Source organism: Monodelphis domestica, chromosome 3 (assembly GCF_027887165.1).
Source record: "Monodelphis domestica isolate mMonDom1 chromosome 3, mMonDom1.pri, whole genome shotgun sequence".
NCBI lineage: Eukaryota > Metazoa > Chordata > Mammalia > Didelphimorphia > Didelphidae > Monodelphis > Monodelphis domestica.
In genome coordinates, this window is record NC_077229.1 from 71,880,677 (window position 1) to 71,890,676 (window position 10,000).

General features: G+C 43.1%; 1 protein-coding gene across 1 annotated transcript in view; it reads left to right on the forward strand.

Annotated features, from left to right (window-relative positions):
* GNA15 (G protein subunit alpha 15) overlaps positions 1 to 10,000 on the forward strand; it is a 22,528-nt gene that overhangs the window by 5,930 nt on the left and 6,598 nt on the right. The window contains 5 exon segments of the mRNA XM_001362240.4: positions 4,624 to 4,808; positions 6,476 to 6,533; positions 6,536 to 6,629; positions 7,190 to 7,260; positions 7,263 to 7,317. Of these exon segments, the coding sequence (XP_001362277.2) occupies positions 4,624 to 4,808; positions 6,476 to 6,533; positions 6,536 to 6,629; positions 7,190 to 7,260; positions 7,263 to 7,317 (463 nt within the window).

Sequence of the window (10,000 nt, forward strand, 5' to 3'; positions counted from 1 at the left end):
CTTTCTTTCTTTCTTTCTTTCTTTCTTCACTAGAATAAAAATAACTCTTTCCCTCTTTTTTTTCTTTTACTTTTCAAGTAACATGTATTTCCCACTCCCGTTTCTATTCCTACTCCTCACTGAGCAAATTAACCTCCTCCCATCTTTCAATATGTAGTCCAGCAAGACAAATCCCCACATCAGCCATGTCTGAAAATGCATGGCTTCCTGCATTTTAAGTTCATCATTTCTTTCTCAGGAAATTAGCAGATTATTTCATCTTCGTTCTTTTGTACTCATGGCATCATTACATTGATCAGAATTCTAAAGTCCTTTCTCAGTATTTTTCTTCAGAATATAGTTATCATTGTATAAAATTTCTTCTAGTTCTACTCACTTCCTATGCATCAGTTCATAAAGATCTTCCCAGTTTCCTCTCAAATTGTCCATATCATCATTTCTTATGGCACAACATTTCATTGAATTCATGTGCCACAATTTGTTTAGTCATTACCCATTTAGAGGATATTCCCTTAGTTTCTGATTTGGGGCTACCACAAAAAAGCACATTTTTGTACACAAAGGTCTTTTCTTGATCTCCTTGGGATCTAGGCATCGTAGTAGTGTTGCAGGTCAAAGGGCATACACAATTTTGGTAAACTTTCTGGACACAGTTTCTTTCCAGAATTAGCAGACCAATTCACACTTCTACCAACATTGCCTTGAGGTATCTGTTTTCTTAGAGCTCCTCCAACATTTCTCATTTTCCACTTTTGTCATCTTTACCAATTGGAGAGATATGAGGTAGAAACTCTGAGTTATGCCCAGTTTGGATTTCTCTAGTGATTTATAGCATGCTTATTGATTCTCTTGGAGTTCTTCCTTTGAAAACTTCCTGGTTGTATCTTTTGATCATTTATCTGTTAAGGGATGATTCCTAGTCTCATAAATGGAAATGAGTTCCACATATATGTATTATATAGATATTGGAAATTATACATTTATCAGAGAAACTGGTTACAAAGATTTTTTCCCTTACCAGTTTTTCTTTTAATTTGATTTGTTTATTTTATACCAAGATCAGGTACTCTTTTAGAGCTTATCTTATGTATGAGGGTTGGCCTAAAACTAGTTTCTGCCTGACTGCTCTTCCCTTTTCCCATTCCATTTTCTAGTCTTTGGGTTTAACAAATGCTGTTGGGAGTGTGTTCGTTTCTGTGTGTTTTCTACCTAATTTGTTCTACTTAACAATCTCTGTCTCTGTCTGTCCTCTGTCTCTGTCTCTGTCTCTGTCTCTGTCTCTGTCTCTGTCTCTGTCTCTGTCTCTCTCTGTCTCTGTCTCTGCCAAAACATTTTAACGATTACTGTTTTGTAGTACATTTGATTTTTAATATTGATGGACTGCCTTCCATCTCACTTTTTTCATTATTATCCTTGAGATTCTTGACCTTTTTCTTCCTCCATATAATTGTGTTATTTTTTTTCTAGCTCTGTAACACCTTTTTGGGAGTTTGGTGTAGCACTAAATAAATTAAGGTAGCATTGTCATTTTTGATTTGACCTATTGTTGTTCATTTATGTCCATTTCTATAGGACCCCATAGACTTTGGTTCTCTTGACCCATTTTACAGATGAGGAACTGAGGCAAACAGGGGTTAAGCGACTTGCCCGGGGGGCACACAACTAGGAAATTTCTAAGGTCAGATCTGAATTTTGATCCTCCTGACTCCAGGCCCAGTGCTCTATCCACTTTACCATCTTGCTGCCCTGTCCATTCAGAGATGACTCTCCATTTATTTAGGCCTGTCTTTTATTTCTGTAAAGAATGTTTTGTAGTTGGATTCGTATAATCTCTGGGCAAATCTTACTAGATACATTTCCAAATATTTTGTAGTTTCTGTAGTTACTTTGAATGGAATTTCTCTATCTAGCTCTTTTTCCTGGGTTTTGCTGAGTGTGTGTGTATATGAGAAAGACGATCATTTATGTGATATATTTTATATACTGCAACTTTTTGATGTTATTATTTCAATTACATTTTAGTTAACTCTGTAGGGTTCTCTAAGTATACCATCATTTCTTCTCTCAGAAATGGCAATTTTGGGGGCAGCTGAGTGGAGAGCCAAGACCTAGAGACGGGAGGTCCTGGGTTCAAATTTGACCCCGGACACTTCCTTGCTGTGTGACCCTGGGCAAGTCACTTAGCCCCCACTGCCTAGCCCATACTGCTCTTCTGTCTTAGAACCAATACAGTGTATTGATCCTAAGACAGAAGGTAAGCGTCTAAACAAATGGCAGTTTTGTTTTTTCTTCACCTTAGCTTATTCCTCCAATTTATTTTTCTTATCTAATTGCATTTCTAGACCTGTGCTCAATAGCAGTGGTGATAATGGGAATCCTTCTGTTACCTTTAATCTTATTGGAAAGGCCTTTTCACTTTTCTCCATCACATAGAATGTCTACTCTTGGGTTTAGATAAATATGATTTACTATATTAAAGGAAGGTCATTCCTGATATAAACCCAACTTCATCATAATGTACAATATTTTTAATATATTGTTGTAGCCTACTTGCTACTACTAATATATTTTTTAAAATTGCATCAGTGTACACTGGAGATATAGGTCTATAGTTTTTTACTGTGCTTTATTTTTTCTCTGATTTAGGTATTGAGATCATATTTGTATCATAGAAAGAGATTAAATTAAACCTTTTATCACTGTAAATTTACATTGTGCTGATTTTTCTTGAGTGTTTGATAGAATTATTTGTGAGTCCATCTGGTTCTGAGGGTTTTCCTTTAGGAGCCCATTTATAACTTGTTCAATTTCTTTTTTGGATATTGAGTTATGTAAGTTAATTATTGTTTCTCTTTTAAATCTAAATGTCTATTTTTTAAGTATTCACATATTTCCTCTAACATCAGGTTTCTTAGCACATAATTGGGCAAATTAGTCTCTGAAATTTCTTTAATTGTTGTAAGTTCTCCTTTTTTATTTTTTGATACAAGCAATTTGGTTTTCCTTTCTCTTTTCAAATTAGCTAACTGCTTATCTCTTTTATTCAATTTTAAAAACCAGCTCCAAAACCAGTTTGTTGATCAATCCAATGGTCTTTTTACTTTTATTTTATTCATCTCTTCTTAAATTTTAGAATTTCTACTTTGTTACGTGGTTGGAGATTTTTGATTTGTTGTTATTCAAGTTTTAAAAATTCATAATTTATTAATTTATTCTTTCTCTTTTTTATTGAGGAAAGCGTTTAGAAATCTAACATTCCTCCTGCAAACTGCTTTAGCTGCAACCCATAAGTTTTAGTATGTTGTGCCCTTATTATAATTTATTTTATCCCTCACCTTTTGTCTTAGAATCAATACTGTGTATTGGTTCCAAGGCAGAAGAGCAGTAGAAGCTAGGCAATGGGGGTTGTGACTTGTTCTGAGTCACATAGCTGGGCAGCATCTGAGGCAGATTTGAACCTCCTGCCTTCAAGCCTGACTCTCTATACACTGAACCATTTAGTTGCTCTACCTTATCATCATTTCTTCCCCCCTTTTCTTTTTTTAACTCTTACCTTCCACCTTAGAATCAATACTGTGTATTGTTTCTAAGGCAGAAGAGTGGTAAGGGCTAGGCAATGGGGGTTAAGTGACTTGCCCAGGGTCACACAGCTCTTATCATTTTAAAATAAAAATTTCTGGGGGAAGTTGGGTGGCTCAGTGGATGGGAGCTAGCCTAGAGATGGAAGGTCCTGGGTTCAAATCAGACCTCAGAAACTTCCTAGCTGTGTGACTCTGGGCAAGTTCTTAGCCTCCATTGTCTAGCCCTTACCACTTTTCTGCTTTGAAACCAAAACACAGTATTGATTCTAAGGGTTAGGGATTTTAAAAAAAGAATAAGTGAAATTTTCTATTGTTTGCTTTTTGACAAAGATATAATTTATTTTTGACCTACCAGTTCTTTAGAATTATATTATTCAGATTATTTATTTAGAATTTAGAACCATAATATTCAGATTACATTTTTTTTATCCCATACCTTCTTAGTATCAATTTCAAGACAGAAGAATGTCAAAGTAATGGTGGTTAAGTGACGTGTTCAAGGCAACCCAGCTAGGAAGTATCTGAGGTCAGATTTGAACCCAGGACCTCCTAACTCCAAGCCTGGCCCTCTGTCTATTGTGCTACCCAGCTGCCCTTCCAACAACTTTTTTATTCTTTCTTTAAGGGCTCTTTGTTGAATAAACAATTCCTTTTTGTCTAAAAAATAGATGAGGAATGTGAGATTGAAACTTGCCTAAAGTATAAAACTGAGGGTCACTTGACCTCATAGGTGATCTCTAGGAGACCCTGGCCAAGTCACTTCACCCCCATTGTACAACCCTTATCACTCTTCTGCCTTGGAACGGATCTACGATATTGATTCTAAAATGGAAGAGAAGGGTTTAAAACAGTAATAGAATAATTATTTATTCTCAGTGTCAGCCAAAGGGTTTCTTGGGAGGCTGGAGGACTCCGATAATGATGGGGACTGTGAATTCTGGGTGGAGAGGGGAGCCCCAGCTTGGGCCCCAGGCTGGAGGGCATGAGGACTGCCAGTCGACGTTCCTTCCCCTGATCCCTGGTCTCCCTCCCTCTCTCGCAGGTACTGGGGAGAGTGGGAAGAGCACCTTCATCAAACAGATGCGAATCATCCATGGGGCAGGCTACTCGGAGGAGGACCGCAAGGGCTTCACATCCCTGGTCTATCAGAACATCTTCACCTCCATGCAGGCCATGATCGAGGCCATGGATGCTCTGCACATCCCCTATGGCTGCCCTGAGAGCAGGGTGAGCCTGGCACGAGGGCTGCAGGGTGGGGGGCCTGGGGGCCATCCAGGAAGCCTTTCCTGCCTTCTCCAGCCCACAGCCACCCTCCCAGGGGCTCCTCCAGGCTCAGGCTGCCCCTTGGCTAGGCAGGTGGGAAAACAGGCTCTGTGAAGGGAAAGGTATTTGTCCCAGATTCCCCAGCCTGGAAGGATGTCCTGCAGCATGATGCAGTGGCTTTGAGTCTTCCCTCTGACCCTCCCTACTGGAGTGACTTCGGGCAAGATATTCAGTACCTCCCTAGATCTCCGTTTTCTCATCTGTAAAACTGGAGAATTGGGCTAAATTCTTGAGTTTCCCCATAATTAAATCTGTATTCCTGTGGTCCTCTGATCTGATGATGAAAAGAGGAAAAAAGATGACATACAGGGGATGCTGTGGGTAGGTGGGGGGCAAATTGTGAAAGAAATTATTCTGGGGGCAGCAAGGGCCCACAGTAGAGAGAATACCAGGCCTGGAGTCAGGAGGACCTGGGTTTAAATCTGGCCTCAGACACACTTCCCAGCTGTGTAATCCTGGGCAAGTCACTTAATTCTGTTTGCCTAGACTTTACTGCTACTCCTCTTCCTTGGAACCAATACTTAGTATTGATTCTAAGGCAGAAAGTAAGTTGTTGTTTTTTTAAGAATTGATATTAAGACAGAAGGCAAAGACTTTAAAAGAAAGAAGAGATGGAAGGAAGGAAGAAAAAAGAAAGGAAAAAGGAAGGGAAGGAAAGAAAATAGAAAGGAAGAAAAAGAAAGGAATGAAGGAAAGGAAAGGAAGGAAAAAGAAAGAAAAAGAATGAAATAAAGGAAAGAAGGGAGAAAGTAAGGAAGGAAGAAAGAGAAAAGGAAAGAAAGGGGAAAGAAAGAAAAAATAAGGGAAGAAAGGAAGGAGGGAAGAAAGGAAGGAAGAAAGAGAAAAGGAAAGGAAGGAAAAAGAAAGAAATAAAACAAAGGAAAGAAAGGAAGGAAGGAGGATGGAAAGAAGGAAGAAAGAGAAAGAGAAAAGAAGGAAGGGAAAAGGAAAAAAGTGAAGGAAAGAAAAAGAAACAGAAAAAGAAGTAAATAAAGGAGAGAAGGAAGGAAAGAAGAAAAAAGAAAAGTAGGAAAGAAGGATAAAAGAAAGGAAAGAAGGGAGAAACAAAGGGAAAGGAAGGAAGGGAGAAAGAAAGAAATAAGGGAAGGAAGGAGAAGGAATGAAAGAAAGAAGAAGGAAAGAAGAAAGAGGAATAGAAAAAAAGGAAATAAAGGAAGAAAGGAGGGAAGAAACAAACAAACAAACAGAAAAAAATAAAGAAAGGAAAAAAGAAAGAGAGAAAGGAAGGAAGAAAAGGAAACAAAAAGAAGGAAAGAAAGGGAGAAGGGAAGAAAGAAAGAAACAAACAAACAAAAAAAACAGAGAAGGGAGAAAGGAAAGAGAGGAAGGAAGGAAGGAAGGAAGGAAGGAAGACAAGGCAACAAAAAGAAGGAAAGAAAGGAAGGGAGAAGGGAAGAAAGAGAAAGAAAGAAAGAGAGAGAGAGAGAGAAGAAAGGAATTATTCTGGAAGCCCAGTGTCTGGCCTTTCTTCTAATGGTCTCCTGGCTTGCCCTGGGCTAATGGCTGTGCTGACCCCATGGCTCTGACCGTGTGACCCCTTTACCTCTCAGCATCACGCTGACCTGATCATGAACACGGACGCCTACAAATTGACGACCTTTGAGAAGCGCAGGCCGTGGCCATTAAGTGGCTGTGGAGAGATGCGGGCATCAGAGCCTGCTATGAACGCCGCCGGGAGTTCCATCTGCTGGACTCTGCCGTGTAGTGAGTTCAGGGCACGCCCTGGCCTGGTGGGCTGGCTGAGGGAGGGCCCCCCCCCCCCCCAGCTTTCCCCTGGGCTCTGTAGCTGAAGTGGAGGCCTGGAGTCTCTGGGACATCCTCTCAGGAGGGATGCTGGCTGGAGCAGATTCTTAGTGTTCTCTGAGCACAGACACTCACAAATAAATAGCCAGGCCTCTAGGCCTACACCATTGTCTTACCGGTGATTCTCACGCAATTGCCACCCTAGGTCAATAAATGCTTGTGGAATCTCTGTGTAGACTCAGTCCTGTGCCAGATAATTGTGGGGGGCAGGCAGGAGAAGGAGGCAATGATGGCTTGGCCCCCACCCTGTGGAGTGCAGACAGTGGGTCCTGTGGGAACTCAGAGAAGCAAAGGATCACTGTAGTCCTGGAAAGCTCCCTGGAAGAGGCGCCATTTTGGGGTGGGCAGACAGAAGGGCAGTGGTTTCCTCTTTGTTGGGGGGAACAAGGGAAGGGTCGCCCCAGAATTCCAGGGTGAGGAGGGTCAGCAGTCAGGGCTCAGGGCCAGCTCTGGGTTTGCAGTTACCTGTCCAATTTGGAGCGGATTACAGAAGAAAGCTACATCCCCACAGCCCAGGACGTTCTGCGGAGCCGATGCCCACAACTGGCATTAACGAATACTGCTTCTCCGTTCAGAAGACCAACCTGAGGTGAGCTCTCGAGAGCCCCAAGGGTGGCCTTGCCTCCCTTCCCCACACCCTATCTCCATGACCAGCCTCTAGAACTTCACGTCTTACCCCCAACAACAGTGACTTCTCCAGGATCTCCTCTGGCTCCTGGAGACAATGACAGCCACTTCTAAGCTCCCTCCCAGCTCTGACATTCTCTGTTCTAAGCTCCCTCCCAGCTCTGACATTCTCTGTTCTAAGCTCCCTCCCAGCTCTGACATTCTCTGTTCTAAGGTTCTCCCAGCTCTAACATTCTCTGTTCTAAGGATTCTCCCAGCTCTGACAGTCTCTGTTCTAAGCTCCCTCCCAGCTCTGACATTCTCTGTTCTAAGCTCCCTCCCAGCTCTGACATCCTCTGTTCTAAGCTCTCTCCCAGCTCTGACATGCTCTGTTCTAAGCTCCCTCCCAGCTCTGACATTCTCTGTTCTAAGCTCCCTCCCAGCTGACATTCTCTGTTCTAAGCTCCCTCCCAGCTGTGACATTCTCTGTTCTAAGCTCCCCCCAGCTCTGACATTCTCTGTTCTAAGCTCCCTCCCAGCTCTGACATTCCCTGTTCTAAGCTCCCTCCCAGCTCTGACATTCTCTGTTCTAAGCTCCCTCCCAGCTCTGACATTCTCTGTTCTAAGCTCCCTCCCAGCTCTGACATTCTCTGTTCTAAGCTCCCTCCCAGCTCTGACAGTCTCTGTTCTAAGCTCCCCCCCAGCTCTGACATTCCCTGTTCTAAGGTCTCTCCAGCTCTGACAGTCTCTGTTCTAAGCTCCCCCCCAGCTCTGACATTCCCTGTTCTAAGGTCTCTCCCAGCTCTGACATTCTCTGTTCTAAGCTCCCTCCCAGCTCTGACATTCTCTGTTCTAAGCTCCCTCCCAGCTCTGACAGTCTCTGTTCTAAGCTCCCCCCCAGCTCTGACATTCCCTGTTCTAAGGTCTCTCCCAGCTCTGACAGTCTCTGTTCTAAGCTCCCTCCCAGCTCTGACATTCTCTGTTCTAAGGTCTCTCCCAGCTCTGACATTCTCTGTTCTAAGCTCCCCCCCAGCTCTGACATTCTCTGTTCTAAGCTCCCTCCCAGCTCTGACATTCTCTGTTCTAAGCTCCCTCCCAGCTCTGACATTCTCTGTTCTAAGGTCTCTCCCAGCTCTGACAGTCTCTGTTCTAAGCTCCCTCCCAGCTCTGACATTCTCTGTTCTAAGGTCTCTCCCAGCTCTGACATTCTCTGTTCTAAGCTCCCTCCCAGCTCTGACATTCCCTGTTCTAAGCTCCCTCCCAGCTCTGACATTCTCTGTTCTAAGCTCCCTCCCAGCTCTGACATTCTCTGTTCTAAGCTCCCTCCCAGCTCTGACATTCTCTGTTCTAAGCTCCCTCCCAGCTCTGACATCCTCTGTTCTAAGGTCTCTCCCAGCTCTGACATTCTCTGTTCTAAGCTCCCTCCCAGCTCTGACATTCCCTGTTCTAAGGTCTCTCCCAGCTCTGAGATGCTGTGTTTTAAGGTCCTTCCCATTTAATGTTTTATGGTCTCTTCTGGGTCCAGCAGCTATTTCCATAGCACACATTTCCACATTTGCTAAGTTTTGGTTGGCCCTGAGGAGCCCCCCAGGCACCTCTAGAGAGAGAGCTGGAAGCCTGGAAGCTGTGGCAGGTGGGTTCCTGCTTGCCTTTTTTCTCCTTCCCTGGGGTGGTACCCATTGGGGAAGGCCCCCAGGAAATTACCTATTCGTGGGGGTTTGGAGGAAATGACGTAGAGCCCACTATCAGTGTCCCACATTTCTGAGAACAGGAAGAAGACCTGTTGTTGTGGTGAGTGGGGCTGGGGCTCGGGCAGGGTGGAGGCACTGCCAAGAACGTGGCCAGATCTTGTCCAAACAGGATGGCGGCTCCTTTGCTTGAGGGTAAGACTAAGGACCCCAGTCGTGGGTATGGATAATTCAGGGTCTTACACTTTTTCATTGTGCCTCAAAATCTCGCTTTGGCTCAAAAACATCAGCCTCTGTATTCTCCTTCCCAAAGGCTAGCCCAGGAAAACGACTGGTGTCTTCATCCTGTGCCCGCATCCTTAGATGCTAAAACTTAGAAGGACCCATAGAGATAATAGTAATAAATTTAGATAGTGCATTAACGTTGGCAACTTTTGTCTGATTTCATTTGCCCTCACAACTCTGAGAGATGGTGCTATTATTATCCCCATTTTATAGAGGAGGAAACTGAGGCAAACTGAAATTAATTTATCTGGGATCATATACCTATCTCTGAGGCTGGATTTGAACTCAAATCTTCCTGACTCTTGGTCTAATGTCTATATACTGTGCCACCGAGTTGCCTATAATCAACTAGTCCAATCCCTTCGTTTTATAGGTGGGGAAACCAAGGATCAGAAAAAAAACAAAAAGCAACTTATTCATGGCCATATAGGAAGTGATCAGCAGAAACAGGCATAGAATAATCTTCTGGATTCCTGGTTTACTTTGGTTCTGAAAAAGCTAGGAGGATTTTAGAACACAGGATGTCAGAGCTGGGAGGACTCTTTGGGCAGGGAATGTCAGAATTGGGAGGGCCATTAGAACCGGGAATGCCATTGCTGGGAGGGCCGTTGGAAAATAAGATGTCAGAACTGGGAGGGCCATTGGACGTTTTTTAGATAAACATTTTCATTTTAGACATGGGGTAACTGAGGC